General features: G+C 43.8%; 8 protein-coding genes across 8 annotated transcripts; 4 read left to right on the forward strand and 4 right to left on the reverse strand.

The window, feature by feature from the left end:
• Nucleotides 1–213: 213 nt before the first annotated feature.
• Nucleotides 214–1,325, reverse strand: L203_103976 (uncharacterized protein; the record flags this gene model as incomplete). The annotated part of the gene is made up of 3 exons (XM_066213366.1): nucleotides 214–595; nucleotides 642–1,263; nucleotides 1,313–1,325. The coding sequence occupies 3 exons, from the start codon at nucleotides 1,323–1,325 to the stop codon at nucleotides 214–216; spliced, it is 1,017 nt and encodes a 338-aa protein (XP_066069463.1).
• Nucleotides 1,326–1,478: 153 nt separating this feature from the next.
• Nucleotides 1,479–3,524, forward strand: L203_103977 (uncharacterized protein; the record flags this gene model as incomplete). Its single annotated transcript, XM_066213367.1, has 13 exons — nucleotides 1,479–1,505; nucleotides 1,554–1,571; nucleotides 1,625–1,712; nucleotides 1,764–1,842; nucleotides 1,888–1,990; nucleotides 2,036–2,107; nucleotides 2,151–2,315; nucleotides 2,369–2,447; nucleotides 2,500–2,564; nucleotides 2,618–2,717; nucleotides 2,766–3,014; nucleotides 3,066–3,312; nucleotides 3,380–3,524. The coding sequence occupies 13 exons, from the start codon at nucleotides 1,479–1,481 to the stop codon at nucleotides 3,522–3,524; spliced, it is 1,437 nt and encodes a 478-aa protein (XP_066069464.1).
• Nucleotides 3,525–3,783: 259 nt separating this feature from the next.
• On the reverse strand, nucleotides 3,784–5,168 carry L203_103978 (RNA polymerase II subunit A domain phosphatase SSU72; the record flags this gene model as incomplete). Its single annotated transcript, XM_066213368.1, has 5 exons — nucleotides 3,784–3,885; nucleotides 3,943–4,061; nucleotides 4,117–4,403; nucleotides 4,457–4,488; nucleotides 4,539–5,168. 5 exons carry the CDS (start codon nucleotides 5,166–5,168, stop codon nucleotides 3,784–3,786), a joined length of 1,170 nt encoding a protein of 389 aa, XP_066069465.1.
• A 275-nt stretch (nucleotides 5,169–5,443) lies between these two features.
• Nucleotides 5,444–9,403, forward strand: L203_103979 (uncharacterized protein; the record flags this gene model as incomplete). Its single annotated transcript, XM_066213369.1, has 5 exons — nucleotides 5,444–6,065; nucleotides 6,117–8,697; nucleotides 8,753–8,958; nucleotides 9,002–9,186; nucleotides 9,242–9,403. 5 exons carry the CDS (start codon nucleotides 5,444–5,446, stop codon nucleotides 9,401–9,403), a joined length of 3,756 nt encoding a protein of 1,251 aa, XP_066069466.1.
• Nucleotides 9,404–10,452: 1,049 nt separating this feature from the next.
• L203_103980 (uncharacterized protein) lies at nucleotides 10,453–14,895 on the forward strand (the record flags this gene model as incomplete). The annotated part of the gene is made up of 12 exons (XM_066213370.1): nucleotides 10,453–11,157; nucleotides 11,204–11,495; nucleotides 11,544–11,864; nucleotides 11,913–12,160; nucleotides 12,214–12,532; nucleotides 12,582–12,964; nucleotides 13,011–13,076; nucleotides 13,123–13,585; nucleotides 13,631–13,800; nucleotides 13,854–14,134; nucleotides 14,187–14,303; nucleotides 14,358–14,895. 12 exons carry the CDS (start codon nucleotides 10,453–10,455, stop codon nucleotides 14,893–14,895), a joined length of 3,903 nt encoding a protein of 1,300 aa, XP_066069467.1.
• A 523-nt stretch (nucleotides 14,896–15,418) lies between these two features.
• L203_103981 (aspartate-tRNA(Asn) ligase) lies at nucleotides 15,419–17,482 on the reverse strand (the record flags this gene model as incomplete). The annotated part of the gene is made up of 8 exons (XM_066213371.1): nucleotides 15,419–16,131; nucleotides 16,179–16,425; nucleotides 16,470–16,544; nucleotides 16,604–16,681; nucleotides 16,728–16,817; nucleotides 16,894–17,021; nucleotides 17,071–17,163; nucleotides 17,209–17,482. The coding sequence occupies 8 exons, from the start codon at nucleotides 17,480–17,482 to the stop codon at nucleotides 15,419–15,421; spliced, it is 1,698 nt and encodes a 565-aa protein (XP_066069468.1).
• Nucleotides 17,483–17,749: 267 nt separating this feature from the next.
• Nucleotides 17,750–19,214, forward strand: L203_103982 (uncharacterized protein; the record flags this gene model as incomplete). Its single annotated transcript, XM_066213372.1, has 5 exons — nucleotides 17,750–17,946; nucleotides 18,025–18,075; nucleotides 18,231–18,638; nucleotides 18,681–19,002; nucleotides 19,050–19,214. 5 exons carry the CDS (start codon nucleotides 17,750–17,752, stop codon nucleotides 19,212–19,214), a joined length of 1,143 nt encoding a protein of 380 aa, XP_066069469.1.
• Nucleotides 19,215–19,315: 101 nt separating this feature from the next.
• On the reverse strand, nucleotides 19,316–19,847 carry L203_103983 (uncharacterized protein; the record flags this gene model as incomplete). Its single annotated transcript, XM_066213373.1, has 3 exons — nucleotides 19,316–19,545; nucleotides 19,603–19,695; nucleotides 19,748–19,847. 3 exons carry the CDS (start codon nucleotides 19,845–19,847, stop codon nucleotides 19,316–19,318), a joined length of 423 nt encoding a protein of 140 aa, XP_066069470.1.
• Between the last annotated feature and the right edge of the window lie 363 nt (nucleotides 19,848–20,210).

The following is a 20,210-nucleotide window of genomic DNA, read 5'->3' on the forward strand; positions in this document are numbered from 1 at the left end:
AAAGAAAGTAGTCGCACACAGTTAGAGCAAGACATGTGCTGTGAAATGCAAATCAAACATTAGAATCAGGAGTAGTTGATCATCGATGACAAAGGCGATTATAAAGGCGCAAATAAGAAAAGATGCACGATCAATATAACAGGGTTAATTGTGAAAAAAAGATACAGCACTCTACTTTGGTGTGAACTGTGCATATATCTTTTATACATACTTTTATACCCGGAAAGCAGTCACAGCTTTCTTTACTTCAGCTCCTCCAGCAGCCGCATAGCCAGTCCCTTCTTTTCCTAGCGGTATTCTTCCTTTTTCATCGATTTTAGCTTCGCATACCGAACACATTCCTCCAGGCTTGACAATTGTATCGCAACAAGTCTGGCAGATAACGTGCCCACAGACAAATGGAGCTTCTTTATCCTTCTTCTGCTTTTTCTTTTTCGGCTCGTCTTCAGCTTTCTCGTGCGTAGTGGCTGGAGAACGCGAAGATAAGAGGACAGATGAAGTGGCGTTAGAGAGCTCTTTGGAGCAGGATGGACAGATTGGATTAGATTTTGAAGCTGGAGGATAAGTGAGTATGACAGGGAATATCGTCTTGCGCCTAGGCAACCGATCAGCGAGATTCTTTGAGCATTGCTTTGACCTACGATATAGGATGAGGGGATGAGCCTACATGACAGAGAGTTTGCAACTTGATATCCTTGATGGGTCCTATCTTGGCTTCTGGTGTCAAACTGGGTAGCCAAAACGCCGCTAGTTTTGCTTTTCTTGCCTCGGCCTGTTCTTTCTCCAGATTCTTCATAGCCTTTGATTCCGTGGCTTCAAGAGCCTTTTGCACAGCGCTTGCATCAAGCTTGAATTTGTTCTCATTCTCACCCTCGCCCTTTTTGGCTTGATCCATCTTGACCAAACCCTTCCCACTGGATCCGCCTAATGCCATGCCCGTTTCAAAATCTTGAATAACCCTCTTCTTCACCTCTCTCCGCGCCTCGTCACGTTCTACCCGTTCTCTTTCTTCCCATCGATCCATATCGCGCTTTTGAGCTTCTATACTGGCTTTTTGGCTGATCAAGTTGGATAGGCAACATTCTCGACAATATATGTGGCCTTGAGAGCAAGCTACTGGATCGCTTGACGGAGACAAGCAGAGATAACATGCATCAAGTGGCTTGAAAGAGTCTCCACCCAAACGACGAGCCGCGCCGTCTTTTCGCAAGAGTGAGCGCTCATAATGGGTCAGCGTTGACTGGGTAGTGTTGTTCTTTGCGTCTACACTCAATATTAGCCATGCTATTCCCATTTCTGCCATGATACTTGCGCGATCTTGTCATTCAGATATTTGTTAAGAGAGTAAAATAAATGAAGTTGAAAGTGTTCATAATGCATGTCACGTGATTTTTAAGTGGTTTGTACTTTCTAGGTATGTACTTTTTATTCACATTTCACTTTCATTATTTGGCTTTTTGAAAAGCCCGGTTCTCGACATGTCGGACGATGAGTTTATGATGGATGTAAGCTTATGAGAAGGGTGCATGGACAGGGCTGACCGCAAAGCCTAGGATGCCGCAGATGATGAGGTTGGTGGCCAGACTGACCAAGAGAGCAAACCCACCAACTGTGGACTGTGCAGGAATACGACTTTGATTATGACGACGAGGATGATAGTGGTATACAGGATGATATTGGCGATGTCGAGAACCAGTACTACAAAGCCAAGTGTGAGGACATTTCTGATGACAACTTCACCATGAAGCTGAAACATCCAGCAGCTCTTAAAGATGATAAGCCACAAGCAGCACTGCAAACGTTCAGAGCTATTGTTGATGATCAGATTGAAAAGGGGGAATGGTATGTCTTTATATCATTGGGAAGGCGGTTACTCATGAGCTATAGGGGCTTCAAGTCTTTAAAACAAATAACCAAAATGAATTACCTTCGCTTACACGAACCAGTGAAGGCGTTGGAAACTTACCAGGAATTACTCACTTATATCCAAGTCGGTCAAAAGCTTTATTGGTACTCTTACTCATGTGTCCTTTAGAATGTTGTGACTAGAAACTATGCCGAAAAATCCATTAACAACATCCTTGACTATGTTGGAGGTGAAGGCAAAGTAAGTGTTGTATATAATTAAAACTCATTCTGACATGTATTAGCACGCTGCAAAAGCTCCTAAAGTGTCTCTAGATATTTTAGAGAAATTCTACGAGGTCACTCGAGTGATTTGCGATGAAGCCAGGAATGAACGTTTGTCGACTAAATGCAACCTGAAGCTCGCAAAGCTTTGGTTGGACCGCAAAGAGTATTCACGTCTCACTCCTGTATGACTCATACCCCAAGGAATGATGAGTACTAACATGTATGGATTCTGCAGATACTCGCCCAGCTTCGTTCGCATTGCTTGTCAACAGCTGGATCAAGCTCTTCGGATGATCAATCCAAAGGTTCACTCTGTAAGCTTTCACTTCTGTATCGAACAAATGTAAGCATCTAAATCTTGTAAAGTGCTTGAAGTCTATGCGATGGAAATTCGAATGTATAGCGACCTGAAAGAAACTAGGAAACTAAAAGTTGGTGGAGTTATTCGTGATTAAAATTGTCATGTTCAATCCTACTTTCTTAGGCTATTTACAATGCTGCAATGCAAGTTCGGAACGCCATTCCTCACCCCCGTATCATGGGTGTGATCAGGGAATGTGGAGGGAAGATGTGGATGCAAGAGAGTACGTATCCTCTATTTTGAACGAATCGTTCATTGATGCACACGGCAGGGTCTTGGACTAAAGCTTCTGAAGACCTTTTCGAGTCATTTCGTCAGTACGATGAATCAGGTTCTGCCCAAAGAATCCAAGTTCTCAAGTACCTTGTGCTCAACACTATGCTTATGGGGAGTGACATTAACCCATTCGACTCACAAGAGACAAAACCATACAAGAACGATCCTCAAATTGTGGCTATGACGAATTTAGTAGCTGCACATCAAAGACGAGATGTCCAAGAGGCTGAGAGAATACTGAAAGGTGATATTACACCTTTGCTTGTTGACTAAAACTAAACGCTTGAAATCGCAGCCAACCAAGCAACAATCACTGACGATCCTTTCATAAATTATTTTGTCGGTGACCTGCTCCGTACACTTCGAACGCAGTACATCGTCAACATGATCAAATCATACACACGTCTCGAACTTGATTTCCTTGCGAAAAGATTGAGCATATCTCGTGATGACGTGGAGAAGCTTGTGGTTGCTTTGATTTTGGATGGGAACATCAAGGGCAAAATTGACCAAGCCAATGGAATCCTGGTCATGGACCGATTGTGCGTAACTTTTTGTTGTCCTCCAAATAGCTTCCTACCAAGTTTTACTGATGGTCCCATTTAAAAGCGGTCATGCACAAAGAAAGAGGTATCAAGCTCTTGGAGAAATGGCTTCGGAGTTGAATTACTTGTTAGGCAAAGTGGAGAGTGAGAAGTTGAGTATCAAAGATGGAGGAGCGCGAAATTGGGCTGGACAGACGAGTATTTGCTGATGAGTTGTGATACAACCTAAGATGAGGTGGGCATTGAAGCCGGGACAAAGCGAAGATAAAGAAATGTTGTAAGAGATAGTTATACAGGGCATGAATTGATATAGATGCTACATGGCTCAGCGACAAATGGTGTGCTTCAGTCCAGTCCAATATGTAGCAACCTCTTGATCCAAGATCAACACTGACATAAGAAGGTCGATACCTTCTGAATAATCTCGGTGATACATAATCATGAACGCCATCAATCTACTACTTGTACCTAATAAAATCCTACGGTGTGCAACAAGGTGTGTGGATGTTTGTCTCCATGAGTATTGAGAATTGTATCAATCTCTGAATCTATGTCATTTGAGGCTTCAATCTAAGGTCCTTCATCAGCGCAATGTCTATACAGAATCGAAAAGAAACCAAGACTGACTGCTGTGGCGAGTTCAAGAATAGATCGGCCGGCAATGAGTGCTTCTTCGGGATTATCCTTGATTTCAATGTTGATGATATGTATAGGTTTATTGTATTCACCACCTCTTGCCAACAGATCTAACCATCCCTAGTCAGCTTATATTTAACTTATAGCGGAGGTAACGGTATATACTATCACAGACAGCATCGAAACATCTCTCTTCACATGTGATAACCACGTCAGCCGTTACCGTCTTCATGTCCTGCCATTTCTCGGGCGCCAGTTTTACCTTCCGGTTCCTATCTAGCATTGGAAGGATTCCATTGCGAGTGTATAAATTTGGGTCTTTTGATTCGAGATCTTTGTATATCTCGTCATAAGGTGTGCCGAAATTGTAGACATTGGGTTGGGTAATGGATGGTCCAGGCAAACGGACTGCAGATCCTGTACCAGCGGAAATCACTCTAAATGCGTGGTTGCTAGGAACAAGGTTATACTCTGTAAACAGGTTAATTTTGAGTGAAGTACTTACTTGAGTACATTGTGAGCTTCCATAGATCGATTCTGCTCGTGCTTTAGCTTTGACTAGGTGAGAGAGAGAGAGAGGAAATCACATTGTTACTTGCACAGACAACACAAAACAGCGGTCTTCTCTTTCCTACCACACCCTTGTTAGACATTGGTTCGGCAACAGGAGGCACAGTCACTGCCGCAACAGGCCCTTGTTGCATATTGTCGTCCATTTGCCCACCGTAGGGTCGCTGGTAATGATTTTGCATTGTAATATCTACAGGACGGTCTGGGATGGGAGGAGTACCATAATTTGGTACAGGAGGTGGAGTTTGTCCAAGAGGAGGCGTGGGAACATTGTAGTTTGAACCTCTATCTGAAAACCTTGCCCTTGGATCTTGAGACCTCATGCGAGAATCAATAGGTCCAGCAGAGGAATATGGGGGAGGATTGTTCCTTGCACCATGAGGCCGTGGGTTAGCCACATAGCCATTGTGAGAGTTTTGGGATGGAGGGGTGCCCCTATAACCTTGGGAAGGATCTCTGTAGCCTTGAGGTGGGTCCGGAGTTGAATGTTGAGGCGGTGGGCCGTATCCAGGCGCTTGATTGTGGTACGGCGGTGGGACATTGTGATATGACCCGCCATAAGATTGTTGAGGAGTCTTGTTGTAGACATTAGGGTTGGGTGGGAGTGAAGATGGTCCCCGCTGATTACTACGTCGCCGAGGATCCATATTGAGTAATGCTTCTAGCTGAAATCAGATTTTGAAGGGTTGTCTCAAGAGCGATAAATGTAAAATGAAATCAAACGATGTTTTGTGATAGTCTCTCAAATGCAAAAGTGTATTGACTAAAATAATTTACAATGAAAGTCATGATGTCATCATTTTTCCAATTTCAGAAATGCCCAGTTATCTTTTAAAGCCATTTCATTTTATCATCTTTTCGACCTTTCAACAGATATATATTATTTAGAAAGTCTTTTTAAAGAGGCCGTCTATTCATTCTGATGGCCTCGTATACTCCTTATAACCTTGAATACGTACACCTTCCACCATTGCCACTTCATCCTCATTCCATTCCAGAGCTACACATCCTAGGAGATGAGTCCCTACCTATAGCAGAAGAGGCATACTCAGAGCCTTCACATCCGGAGCATGCTGTATCTGTAATCCATGATCAAGCTACGAATCTCCTCGCTAGAAACATATTCAACGGATATGTCCTCGAGCTTCGGCCATTTAGTCCAGTAATCAGTAGAACACGCAAAAGTAATGGCACTGGCTCCGAAATCATCAGGGTGTTTTTCCCAGAACCTTTACGACCTCTTTCCTCCAGGATGGTTTGCGTCAGTTCGCGCGACAAACAACTATATGCCCTTGTGGTGTCTCAGACAAATCTTGTTTACAGGTTGCGATTCCCTTTGGGAGCTTTCATATCTGAGTCAAATGACAGGTTTGTTTTTAACACAGACGAAGAGGATTACTGGGAGCAATGGCCTGTACCGGACGATGTAATCGTTGCTTGTGGGGGCGTAGGAGCAACAACTGTATTAGATGAAAACACAATCGTGTTGGGAGCTGGTGATGGTGGAATTGTCATTTTGACTAGATCTGAACATTCAAATCTCGGTGAGACTTTAAAACAGATATTGAATTGTGTAGCTAATACCTCGCTCGTAGTTGATGGGATCTGGGAAGCAACACATCACCGAGGATCCTCCAAGTTTCGCCTGCCATCTCTTTTCTCGCGGTCGGCTAATTCTCATGAGCAAATTATCTCTTTTGCTGAGTTCAACAAAGAAAATCACATTCGCGTATTATATACCCTCTCACGAGACCAGAAGCTTCGAGCTTGGAATGCCCAAACTGGATCATGCTTGAAAACTTTAGAGCTTCGTTCAACTTCTCAAGCGCTAATCTCTCGCGATTCTGACATAAGGTCGTCGAAATCATTAGTCGATGGCCCAGTCAACATGATTTGCATTATACATCATCCCAATCCCACCTCTCGTTACTCTCATTTGGTCATCGCATTCGTCCCCAGCTCTCATGACCCTGGTTCTCCGGGATACTTTTCGATTTATCGTATTACTACTTCAGGTACTGCAATCAACGAAATTACCTTTGCTGGAGAGAAATTTTGCTCCAAAAGGTCTGTATCATCAGAAATTCGTGGGTTTGAGATCACGAGTCCTGCAAAACTACATGGAGTGGATAATGGCTGGAGGTTATGGGTGACATGGGACAAGGAAGGTTTAATGACTTGTGAATCTATACCAATGGACGACATCTTCCAATTTACAACCTATGTCGAGGCCAATGACCCTCCTCTCCTGAGCGGATGGCAACCTGTCACATCTCTGAACGACACAGCATCATATGATGCTACCTACTTCGACAAATTATTGTCCTCATCATCTCTCAGCCATGAAGAACCTACTGACAATCGCGATATTGCCGCTGTTTTCCTTGATCACCTATTCCACCCTGGGCGGTTTTCAACTCTGACACTTCGAACAGCTTTGGATGAGTATATCTATAAGAATTCCAGGAATGATGACCGAGACTGGACGCATCTTTCATCTCCGTCCTCTACACTTTATAAGCGTTATAGCGACATTATTGGACACTACACCCAAATTCAATATGATACCGAAACTGGTGCGCCCCTCATTGACGCCTTCAGAAAAGAACAGAAATTAGAGTGGCTCGGCGTTTGGTCTACCGTGAGAGATCTTGACAGACAATCTCGCTGGCCTGCGACCACATGTAAAATCAAACAAACATTCTATATACTAAGCAGGGAAGGGTTTGCAGTCCCTGTACTTCTTGACCAAGCTAGCGTAGTGTATCGTATTGGTAAGTCGGAAATTAACATTGACGAGTTCGTGGCTTTGCAAGAGCATTCGTTGCGTGGGTTATACCCAGAATTAGGAGAACCAGCCGCACGCGTCAACACAGCCGCTATAGCTATCTCTGGAAACTACTTGGTGAATCTTCTCAAGATGCAAGATATATCAGAAACACAAGACGAAAGCGAACCATTACAAGGAACTTTGCTTGATGCATTCGTCAAGCACGTTGACGACAGCTTAAGTGATGGGTTGCAGATGCCACCAGAGATATTTGCTGGAGTTATACGAGAGGATTTTCTTGAGGCAAATTTGACGCAAGATGACAAAGTATATGTGTCAGACCTCTTATCTAGAACATCTTCAATCATTGGCGCGCTTGAGCAATGTATCAGCATTCTCGAAAACACATTAACCTCCACGATTTCACCTGTTTTTGAAGAATTGTCTTTTTCTGGTTTGGGAAATGCCCTCATATCATCCGTTGTTGTCCAAATCGTTGAAGCCCGCCATGTTTTAGCACAGAATATTCTCCTCACGGTTATGTTTTATCTTTCAGAATGCGGCATCTCGGACGAAGATGACAAGTCTGAAGTATTTATCTCGGTCATTGCTCGAGCTTTGGTAGGCTACCATCGATACCGAGTATTGAGATGGTTAGTCAGTCAATCAGGTTACGAAGCCGTAGGGAAATCTCAGGTTGCTAAAGAAGACAAAGCAAGCAGAATCAAGAGAAAATATGGGGAGGAAAATATGACAAGTTTACCATTCAGGCGGGATGAGGAAATAGGGGTTGACTCTGATGAGTACTTGACAGACTATTCACTATTGCACTCTTTGCTCGCCAAACAAATTCCGCAGTGTGTGCCAGAGGAGGAGAGTGTAAGCCTCCCGTCGCTTGTGGCGTTGAAGATCTTAAACCAGATAAACATTCTTACTCATGGTCAAGTTGATTTGGCGGCTCGGGCACCAGATGTCATTTTGGGACAGCACATACTCAACGACGGACACCCATACCTGGCGGGTGTCTACAGTTGTTTGTATCCTCTTTCGCCAGGTATGGCCTACCTAAGAGGTCGGGCTTGTCTAGAGAATGACGACATCGATGATGCTGTTACTTATCTACAGAAAGCTGCTTCAGGCGTCAAAGACGGTTCCTTAGCTTCTATACTCCCATCAACAACCGGGCCAAATGGTCTATGTATGTACTATACCAAGATATCTGATGCCTTCAAGACGAAAGAAATACATGAGGCTGTAGCGCAGTTTGGCAGCATGGCAATTGAGGCTGCCAAGCAAGATGGGCCTAACATGAGAGATTTGTGGACCAGAGTCTTTATGGCGAATTTGGATATGGGGTTTTTTGAGGAGGCTTACTCGACTTTCACGAATATGCCCTTCTTGGATATGTAAGTTTAATCTCATATTGTCATGACCCGACACTCATATGGAGGATTCTGTCAGGAAACGTGATTACCTTGGTCAATTGATCTCTGAGATGTGTGAACATGATGAGATAGGCCGTTTCAATTCTTTGGGTTTTGTTAATTACCAAAAAAATGTCGAAGACGTGTTACGCTTCAAGGCGCGTCATTCCGACCCATTGCGAACGCCAAACTATTACAAAGTGCTTTATTCGTGGCAAATCACAAGAGGAAACTACAGAAGCGGTATGTCAACTGGTTAGTCATGGTTGTAACTAATTCTAAATAGCGGGTGAAATCATGTACCTTCAAGGCCGGCGATACGCAGAAAACACGGATAAATCCCTTGGTTGTGAAACTTCCGTTTTGAGAGCTCGAAGCTATCTTGCAGCTATCAATGCCTTATCCTTGCTTGAGAAGAAAGATGCATGGATTTCAGTGACCATTACGAACAGACCTGTCAAGCCAGTGCCAGTGAATATTCTTTTGCGTCTGTTTAAATAGGAAGGATGCTTATGTTGGATATTAGGTTGCAAAGAGGCGGAAGACCAGTTATATTCCGGAGGAAGAATTTACAGAGGGAAAGAAGAATGTCGATATCGTCACTTTGGAAGATATAAAAATGGAGTATACCTTGGTTTTGTCTCAGTTGAAATTGTCGAAGGATGGGTTGGATATAACGGCTGTATAATCCATGGAACGCGAAGGCAAGTGTCTCTAGGCAAATCGCAAAATCTAGATCACGGCGTATATCCAAAGCTACAACAAGATGGAATACATGTAGTAGACTTGTAAGTGGGCTCAAAAAGCTGTGGTTATGAGGGCGCAAAGCGTCACATCGCACAGAAAGATATTTGGGAATGGAACACTTGTTGCATATCAACTCTTGGTCATCCAGTCCGACTATGACCATGCATTTGCTTATAAGCAGTCATCATGCCTCATCTACGTTTTTCTTGATTGTTGATTCACCTCTTCGGGTTGGTATAGTCAATCACCATGGACGCTCATTCCCCAACCATGCGAGCCTTCTTTTCCTTGGAATACTACTGCCCCTTGGATTTGACCTGAAATCAGAATCCAAGCCCAATGAGGATTCAATATGTCAATAGAGACAAAGTCTTTTCACAGAACCATGGGCATATCACTCGCTTTTACATACGAATGTTTTGGTGTACAATGGTATACAACGGCGCTAACTCTAGTTGGAGTTAGACAAGGCAATAAGATTGATACGCAAAGTTGGATACGATAAGTCTGCCCATAGTAGCTTTTGAAGAGATACTTCTCTTTGGTTTCTTTTCAGACATTTGCCTATATTTTTCAAGCAAATGACTAATTCTTTGATATATACCAGGAGAATGAGTCGGGTGTCCTCACTGTGCTCGAGTCGCAACTCTGTTATGGGTAGTTACTCTCGCTTCGTGCCATCTTGATCACAATTTTGTTGAAGAGAATGGCGGCCAGATTATTAAAAGAGCAAATTGAATTGTCAAAAAGAAAAAAAGAAATTAGCTATTTATAATCATATCTATTAAAATCATAAAAGTGCCACAAAACCGACGCGTTTTTTTTTTTTGGCCCTTTGCCTTTTGGACATATCTTTCGATTGAACTATTTTGTATCTCTCTTTATTTCTGTTTTTATACTCTACAAGCTTGAGATCTTACTGCAGTCAACAACTGCATTATATCCACCCTCAATACCTCCACAGCGTATTCAAATTCACAGCAATGCGCCATGTCGGCGGTGTCTCTCTCAAACTACCAACTAGGAGACCTCTTGGGCAGAGGCGCCTCTGGCAATGTCTACCGCGCCCTCAACTTTCTGACAGGAGAGACGGTGGCCATCAAGTCAATATCTCTGCTTTCCCTTCCGCCGTCGTCTCTCAATGATATCATGTCAGAGATTGACCTTCTCAAGAATCTCAATCATGCCAATATAGTCAAATACAAGGGGTTCGTAAGAGACAAGGAGAATTTGTTTATTGTCTTGGAGTATTGTGAAAACGGATCACTGCAGACAATCCTCAAAAAGTTTGGCAAATTTCCAGAAAGTCTTGTCGCCGTGTATATCTCTCAAGTGTTGGAAGGTCTCATCTATTTACACGAACAAGGTGTCATTCATCGAGATATCAAGGGCGCTAACATTCTTACCAACAAGGACGGTAGTGTCAAGCTTGCGGATTTTGGTGTGTCTTCTCGTACGACTACACCCGCAGCGAGTGACGCTGCCGACGCCGAAGTGGTCGGATCTCCTTATTGGATGGCACCAGAGGTTATAGAACAGAGCGGAGCGAGTACGGCGAGTGATGTTTGGAGTGTAGGGTGTGTCGTGGTTGAGCTTTTGGAGGGAAAACCACCCTATGGAGATTTGGCGCCAATGCAGGCATTGTGGAAGATCGTTCAAGATGAGAGTATGAGGATTCCAGATGGTGCCAGTCCGGTAAGCTCTGAGGCGTGTATTTGTTGCCCTACTGACTGCTTGGTAGATTGTAAAAGACTTTTTATACCACTGTTTTCAAAAAGATCCAAATCTTCGAGTCTCTGCAAAGAAGCTTTTACGCCACCCGTGGATGCTTTCGGTTAAAAAGGCTACCTCTGAGTCACTTTTGCCGACTCAATACAAACCTGTCGGGGGTAATGAAAGCATTTCAAGCCAAGGCAGAAAAACACTAAGCAAGAGAGAGAAGGTGAGGGGCGGATCCATCAGATCCAAGAAGCCCATGACTGTATATGACGAAGCAGTTCAGAGAGTTCAACAATGGAATGAGGCATTGAATGGTGAGTCTTCATGGTATGCAACCGAAACCTGACTGTGCGTGGGACTAGCTTCGCCCAAGGCTATTGGTTCAACTCGTCATTTGCCACTCTCCATTCCTCGTAAACATTCCGTTTCCAATATCCGTCAACGAGGTGAATCCAACCCACCTCTGGCCCTTTTTGCCCTTCCTTCGAAGAATGGAGAAGGGCTGGCCCTTACTAAAGAAGGTACCACAAACGGTGGTACCTCACCCAGTATTCTTCAAGGGCCAGGGTTGTTGACGAAAACATTTATGGTCACCGATGTACTCAATAGGGCTAAGGAGAACGAAAGTGCAGAGAAGTGGGATGATGATTTTGCTTCTGATATTATCCTATCCAGACTGCCAAGTGAGTCTCACTACCGCATTCATTGACTTGAAGCTGATAGAGAGATAGACCGAAAAGAAGATCAAACAATTGAGGATATCAATCAGAAAACTGTCCGCCCCACCCGATCCACTCCGTCTCCTGTGATATCTAAGGACCAAACCAAAATTCTCTCTCAGCGACAACGTCAGCGTCAACTACTGAGCAAAGAGCCCTCACCGGTCAAAGCTGTTTCTACTGGAATTGTCGATGATTACTCAGACATGGCTGTTGAAGAGAATGACAAAGATTTACAAATGAAGCTTGCTAATCTCAAGGTACGCTGTTTTGCACTATTGACGCATAAGCTAACTTTTACTTGTACCTCAAGTCAAGGAGCCGGAGAGGTCTTATGCATCCTGATGATATACACAAATTTCCTCTGTCACCCCTTAGCAAAACCGCGTCCAAATCAATTGTTCCTCAACGCTCGACTTCAAATCCTACACCTTCAACTTCCTCTTCCAGCCTTTCTGTACCCTCAAGTCCACGAAATCATTCGCTTAGATCTCCACCTTCTTCGAGACAGAACTCCCTCAGAGGAAGAGGTAAAGTGGAAGTGGGAGTAGAAGAGCAGATGAGAAAGTATACAGAGGATGACGAGGAGGATTATGAGGATGTTTTTGGAACAGAGCAGCCTCTTGCATCTAGTACGTTTTACTTCATTCCAGTCTCTAAGGGATGTTGACTTTGAAATAGGTGTGAATATTTTACCATCGTCATTGCAGCTTACTCAACGTTCAAGCTCCTCGTTTCCTGACTCTGATTCTGAGATTGATCCTTTTGCCGAGATTGATGACAACTTTGATGCTGAAGACCTCGAGGCCAACCTACTGCGAGATAAGCGAGCTACCTTGGGGGCAAACATAAGCAGATTGATTGAAGGATTATCACCTCATACATCAGCTGTCGAGCTAAGGGCAATTTGTGACGAGCTGCTTGGATTGTTAGAGAACACTACACCCGAGATGGGGTTAGAAAGTCATTTTGTGTCGCAACATGGGATGATGGCAGTATTGGAAGTGTTAGAATCTCGGCTGAGTAGAGATGTAGCGGTGAGGTTGCTGAAACTTGTCAATTTGGTACGTTGGTCCAAGAACAACAGAGCGAGACTGATAACGTTAATAGATTGTAACAAGCGACGTTGAAATGCTAGAATCTTTCTGTTTGATTGGCGGTATACCCGTGATTATTGTATGTATCTAAACCAAAATCATGGCATAACGTTGATTCAATGAAGCCCTACACGTCCAAGAAACACTCTCTTGAGACCCGACTTGAGGCCTCAACATTCATACGACAATTGACAAGGTCTGCATTGACCTTGCAAATGTTCATTTCTTGTCGAGGTCTTCGTATTCTTGTCGAGTTGCTAGACGAAGACTATGCGCTCAACAAGACACTCATCCTGTCTTCTCTTGAAGGCATCAACTCAGTCTTTGAACTTCAATCTCCTACACCGCGTAACGATTTTGTTCGCATGTTTGTTCGTGAAGGGGTGATTGATCCTCTTTCCACCGCTTTGTTGGCTATCTTGAAGGATGAAGGAATGTCAAGAGATAAGGGTGTCAAAGAGGGAAAAGATGGGGGCAGTATGGTACAGCAGGCTAGTCGAGCAATCGATGTGTTGTTATTATTCTGCCAAGTAGCTCAAGCTGATAGTCGGGTACGAGAGGCGTTCGCAGCGAGGACTGTCATGATCCGTACGTCATGATCTTTTTACAAGCCAAAGCTTACAGTATGTGTAGGATTGCTAAAGGCTTGTGAACTCCTACCTCGAAAACTTCTTATAACAGCTATTAAGGCTGTCAAACATCTTTCAACTTCCCCTCAATTGATTGAGGTTTTGCAAAATTCTAATGCAATGGAGATACTAGTTGAGGTACTAGGCAAGAGTATCAAGGGTAGTCACAGCAATGTACGCGGCTGTCTGGTTTATGTATAGTGACATTGCTAACTCCAAGAATACAGGAAATTTGTTCTCATCTTTTCCAGACAATCTATTCCATGACTCGCCTGTCAAAATCTCGACAGGAAGAAGCTGCTTCAAGTGGTATCATCCCTCTTCTCAAACGGGTCATTGAAAACAAGAGTCCCCTCAAACAATTTGCGTTACCCATTTTATGTGACCTGGCAAATGCTGGCAAAGGAAGTAGAAGATTATTGTGGCAGAATGATGGCCTTACGCTTTATCTTAACTTGCTCGAAGATCCATATTGGAGAGTCAGCGCTCTTGATGCGATCCTCGCTTGGTTTGTAACGGCCCCATTTTTACAAAATTATCTACTGACTTAAACATGACAGGATGCAAGATGAGACTGCGAGGGTGGAAGACGGGCTACTAGAAACATCAGCGTCAGACTGCCTAATCAAGTGTTTTGTACAAGCTTCTGGCATATCTTTTGAGGGTATTCTTGATCCGTGTGTTACAGCTCCTTTTACAATCCCATTGTGTACAAGCTGAAAGTTTATCAGATTCCTCAAAATACTTCGTCTTTCTATATCATTAACCTCATCTATTTCTGCTCCTCCATTTTTCTCTCGTTTATCAGAATCTCTTGAGCGCTCTACTAAAGCTGTTATCAAACTCAATCTGCTACGCCTTACCAAAATTGTTTGTGAATCACATCCTGACCGCGCCACACTTATCGAGCGCTTTGGTCTTGTTCCGATTATCGAACGTCTAAGTAGACAGGACGGGGCTGTATTGGTACGAGAATTAGCCAAAGAAGTTTTGCCTGGTTTGTTGTTTGGCAATGATGTGCCTGATCCAGCGGTACATATTGTGGCTTCTGGCGTTGCTTCACCAGTCAGCGTAGACAAAAGTGTGCGTGGATCAAGAGAAATTAAGAGCGAAGGCCGAAAAGAAGGGAAACGTACCTCTTACTTACGGCGTACACTTTCAGAGAACATTGCTACAGATGCCCTTCGTGACGTACCCAATACGCCGCCTGTTCCTCCCATCCCTAGCTTTGTCCCGAAAGTCACAGGGTCATCTCGCTTTTCTCATTGACATCCTGTCTTGTCATCTCTTGCTTTCCCTGTTGCATACTTGTCCTCGCTCAAAGACTCTGTTCGAAATTTGCATGATAGACACAATCAATTATACCTCCGTCCTACCTCACTTGCCTAGTATCATCAACGAGATTTGGATCGCATATCACCATCTCCCATTGCACCTGGTTCGGCGCTCTTGGAAACTAGTGAAAGAATGCGGTCAAGCCATAAGCGTAAAATGTCAAGGAGTCAACTGAGAGAGGTACAGTGAACGACAGATGAGAGCCGTTGAATCAAAAGTATTAGGACGCCAAGCAAGTTATCTGAGCATACTGTTGATTAAGGAATGGCGTATAATATTGATTGCCTACAAAAGTAATATTTTGCTTATACTTATTGTTCTTTTTGGGATTATAGTGATTCCCTGCATTGTAGATAACCTTTGCTACGAATAGCAAATGTATTGATGAATCATTTCATTTCTTGCATACCATCTATCCACACGGATTATTGGTACAATACCTAATTCCGTATCGTACTCAAGGCATCAACCGCTTAGGGTCTCGAGGAAACAAGCTTGCTCTTCTGATGTTTCCCAGTTTTAAAAACAGCATGACCACACGCTCGAGACCGATACCGCCTCCCGCATGAGGAGGTGCACCAAGTTTGAAGGCATCGAGGTAACCAGACATACTAACTGGATCTATGCCCACAGCTTTCATCCTCTCAATCAAGAAAGCGGGGTCATGAATACGCTGAGCCCCTGAGAGGATTTCCTCGCCCCGCATGAAGAAGTCGTATGAGTTGGAAACTGTCGGGTCTAAGGGGTCGGGCATAGTGTAGAATGGTCGAATGGCAAGAGGAAACTTATCGAGAATAAAGTAGTCGGTATCGTATTTTTCTCGAACAAGACGACCAAGGAGTTTTTCATTCTCAGTGCTCATGTCGTCCAATTCACCAACAGGGTTGCCCTCCGAATCAGTAGCACCAACCTCTTGCAACATCTTTATACCTTCTTTGAAAGGTAATCTCAAAGTCTTTTCCAAAAACTTGAAATCATCATGGGGATGTTGTTTCTTGACTGATTCGATTTCATGTTTATAATTTTGTTGCAAACCGTGGAAGATAGAAAGTAGCATGTTGTCGAGAACGTCGATGGCCTCATCGTAGTGCTCTTCAATGACCATTTCGAGATCAAGACCCATAAATTCAGTCAAGTGTCGGTGTGTGTTGGAATCTTCAGCTCGGAAAACTGTACAAACTCAGCGTGAATACCAGATAATGCAAATATTTACTTGCCAGGACCAATCTCATAGACTCTCTCAAAGTCGCCGGCAATGGCCATCTGCTTGGCTAGTTGGGGAGATTGAGCAAGGAAAGCAGTACTATTGAAATATTGCACCTTGAAGACGGACGCGCCAGACTCTGTAGCAGCGCCTTGGAGTTTAGGAGAGTGGATTTCTACAAAACCTTCAGAGTTGAGGTACTCGCGGAAAAGCTGACAAACACCGGATTGTACTCTGAAGATGGCTTGGTTGCAAGGGGTCTGAGAGATATCAGCCAAGACAAAAGGTGGTGATAGTGACATACACGAAGGTCCAACACCCGGTTATCAAGACGCGTGGGAAGAGCGACTCGAGCAAATTGGATATCCTCAGTTTCCATCTACTAGAGCATCAGTACAGGATACCAGAAAAAAATTCAATAGCTCAATTGCAACTCACGCGCTGAAATTCAGACTCGGGACGAGAGGCATCATCAACAGAGAAGGGAAGATCACCAACTTCAACAGCAGTAAATATCTATGTTTTCATTAATACGGAAACTTAAAGCTAATGGTGAGCTGACTTTTTGGATTCCCACTTCATAGTTTTGAACGGTACAGCTCTTGACCTCTGCTTCTTTGATCACACCTTCTACCAGGACAATGGCCTCGGACTGAGATGACCCCTTTCAGCATCCATTCCAATCTCCAACTCAACTCGAGCACAAAAGAGTGCCCAATAATACTCACAGGAATAAGTTGGGCATACTTGAGCATCTGCTTAGATACTTGGTACTCGTCGTTTTCCTTGGAGATAACAAGAACCCCCTGAAGAGTGTGGGTTTGTTGCCGAAAAGTGAGGAAAACAATCTTGGCACCTGCGTTTATCAATTAGCAGACTTGTGGCCATTAGAGCAGTCAACTCACCTTGAGGACGCATGTTGTGCAGTCTAGCACGGAACACAACTCTCTGTCCAACCATGTCCTTGCCAAGCTGGGCAAACTTGAGCCTTTTCTGGCCTACAAAAGTGTCAGCAATACATTATGTAAGAAGAAACAGCCTACCAGTTCTCTCTTGACTCTGGTGCAAAGGGAGTTTACCATAATTCTGTTTAGCATGGTCCTCTGCTTCCTTGCCCTCTCTCTTCTTCCTCTCTTCCTCTTCTCTGGCAGCACGCTCAGCTGCCTTCCTTGCCTTGTCGGCTTCCTTAGCTTTCTTCTTGAGCTCTGACTTGGAAGGACCAGTAGAAACAGTTTTTTCTGTAGTTGACGAGTTTTGCTCTACATTTTCTATAACAGTCTGGTTGCTTTGCGAGTCATTTGGACTGGAAGCAGACATTGTGAAATGACAAAACAGAAAAAGTTTAAAAGTGTTGAATCGATATTTAAGACGACAATGTAATTACACGTCATAGATTTTTGTATGGCAAGAATTTGGGACAAAATGCCTAAATGCTACAAATTCAATTGGAGTTTCCCAAAATATATTGAGTCGAATTTTGAGTCGAATTTTGAGGCTTTCTCACTTTTTCTTAACTTCATTCAATATAGAATAATTACATTCTTTTTTATCTTTCTTTTCCATCTATATTTCAAACAAGTCACAATGTCTGCCCCAGAGAACGCCACCACTTCGGACCAGAGCCGTCCTCGACAGCCCATCTGGCTTAGGTGCGAGAAGAAGCCGTTTGAACATCGTTCAGCTCTTACTCCCACCACTGCAAAGATCCTTCTCGACAACAACTTTGATGTCTATGTCGAAAAGGATCCTCAGCGAATCTTTGAAGACAAGGAGTTTGAAGAGTAAGATTGGAATAATTTGACCTGGCTGACAATTGGTAGCGTTGGCTGCAAGCTCGTTGCTCACAACACTTGGCCTAGTGCCCCCGTTGATGTCCCCATCATTGGCTTGAAGGAGCTGCCCGAGTCTACGTGGGTATCTTGTTATCAAAGCACAATGTAGCAGCACTATCTTCCGTCTTTGGTGGTCACTCAAGCCATCAAGCTGTTGTCATTATGGATGTGCTCCTTTCTGCACTATCATCACTTGAATGCATCATAAGAGCCCATGCTGACAGATGTATTAGTAATCCTTTACCTCACACCCACATCCAGTTTGCACACTGCTACAAGCAGCAAGGTGGTTGGAATGACGTCCTCCGTCGTTTCGCTGAGGGCAATGGTACATTATACGACCTAGAGTTTCTTGAAGACCCCATAACCCATCGACGTGTTGCTGCTTTCGGCTTCCATGCCGGATTTGCTGGGGCCGCTGCCGGTGCTCTCGCCTTTGCTGCTCAGCAGAAAGATGGAGGCAAGGGTGTACTTCAGAGATTGGAGCCTTATCCCAACGAGCAAGCCATGGTGAAGCAAGTTTCCGAGGCTCTCGAGGGCACTAAAGAAGGTAAGAATGGTGTCAAAGTTTTGGTTATTGGTGCCCTGGGAAGATGTGGTTCGGGTGCTGTCGACCTTTTCCGGAAGGCTGGCGTTGCTGAGTAAGTCGAGTTAGACTGAAATCTGAATTGACACAATCTTAGAGAGAATATCATGAAGTGGGACATGGCCGAAACTGCCAAGGGTGGCCCGTTCCAGGAAATTCTTGATGTCGACATATTTGTCAATTGCATTTACCTTTCCAAACCTATCCCCAAGTTTATCACTTCTGATTTCATTGCTTCGGCCGGCGATGACCGCCGATTGTCCGTTGTGGTTGATGTTTCCTGCGACACTACAAATCCTCATAACCCCATCCCCATCTACAACATCAACACTACCTTCCCTGAGCCTACAGTTGAAGTTGATACGAAGGGCGTCGGCAAGCGGTGCACCGTCATTTCTATCGATCATCTCCCTACCCTTGCAAGTCCATTCTACAGTAGACTGTGTGTTTGCTAACTTTGGATTAGTTGCCTCGTGAAGCTTCTGAACAATTCTCCACTGACCTTCTTCCCTCTTTACTCCAACTTCCTGAGCGTAGCACCGCTGAAGTCTGGACCAACGCTGAAAAGTTGTTTAAACAGAAGCTTGGCGAAGCTCAAAAGTACAACGAGGAGCAAGGTAGCAAGGCGTAATTGTCGATCCTTGGCTACATTGAGATATCAATTTAACTGTGTATACGATTATAATCAAATATGCTATGCAACGATGACATTACAACACATATTCCATAGCTTTATTTGCGCGGCAGAGAGGTTATTCTCCTCGCTTCTGGCTCTTCTGTGAATCTCCAAGTGAACCACTCGTCGTCATTTTCTATATCCACTTTGTCTAGCAGGAGCGCAGACCCCACTTGGGATTTTTTGATAGGAAGATCTTGCGCAGGATTAGGTGGAAGAGGAATGGAATGGGCGACAAAGCGATGCTTATTAAGAGCGAGTAATGACGGATGGAGATGTGGCTTTTCTAATTGTCATCCCTTCAGCTGTTGAATCTACCTAATCACCAAGTTTGAAAATGTACCATCCAGTAAACAAACCCAAACGCCCATCTTTGTAGGATCACTCTCTCTACCAACTGTTCTTTCGTCTATCAAACCGGTTCTTTCAACGTTGTCTAAAAGCTTATAAGTACTATCGACTACGCCGAAAGAAACAAGGAAGCTTACAATCTGGGTAAACTTGACGAGCAGGAGTGAAAGCTGGAAGTGTCCAGACGGCGAGAGGCGGACATTCCTGATTAGGAAGGGCGACAAGATGCTGAGACATCTCGATGGCTATATAGATGGATAATAAAAGTATGATTCAAAATAGAAACGAAAAAAAGGAAAATTATAAAAGTGCAACTGGAAAGCCACAAAAGTGGAGGTTGTCTCAATATAACGTCAATTTTCACTTCTATTTTTGATGCTACTCGAAACATAAAAATTAACCCAAACCAGACCGAAACAGCTTTGAGTATTTGATGGCAGGTACATGATGAAGCAAATATACTCCTTGCAAACACCCTTGTTGATTAATAAATAGTGAATGGACTAAACAAATCAAAAAGAACTTGCTGCTCGATATCAAAAAAGGTAATCCAATATACCAACATGCATCAATCCTACATCTTGCAAACATCCACCACCT

This window comes from Cryptococcus depauperatus, chromosome 4, assembly GCF_001720195.1.
Source record: "Cryptococcus depauperatus CBS 7841 chromosome 4, complete sequence".
NCBI classification, from domain to species: Eukaryota; Fungi; Basidiomycota; class Tremellomycetes; order Tremellales; family Cryptococcaceae; genus Cryptococcus; species Cryptococcus depauperatus.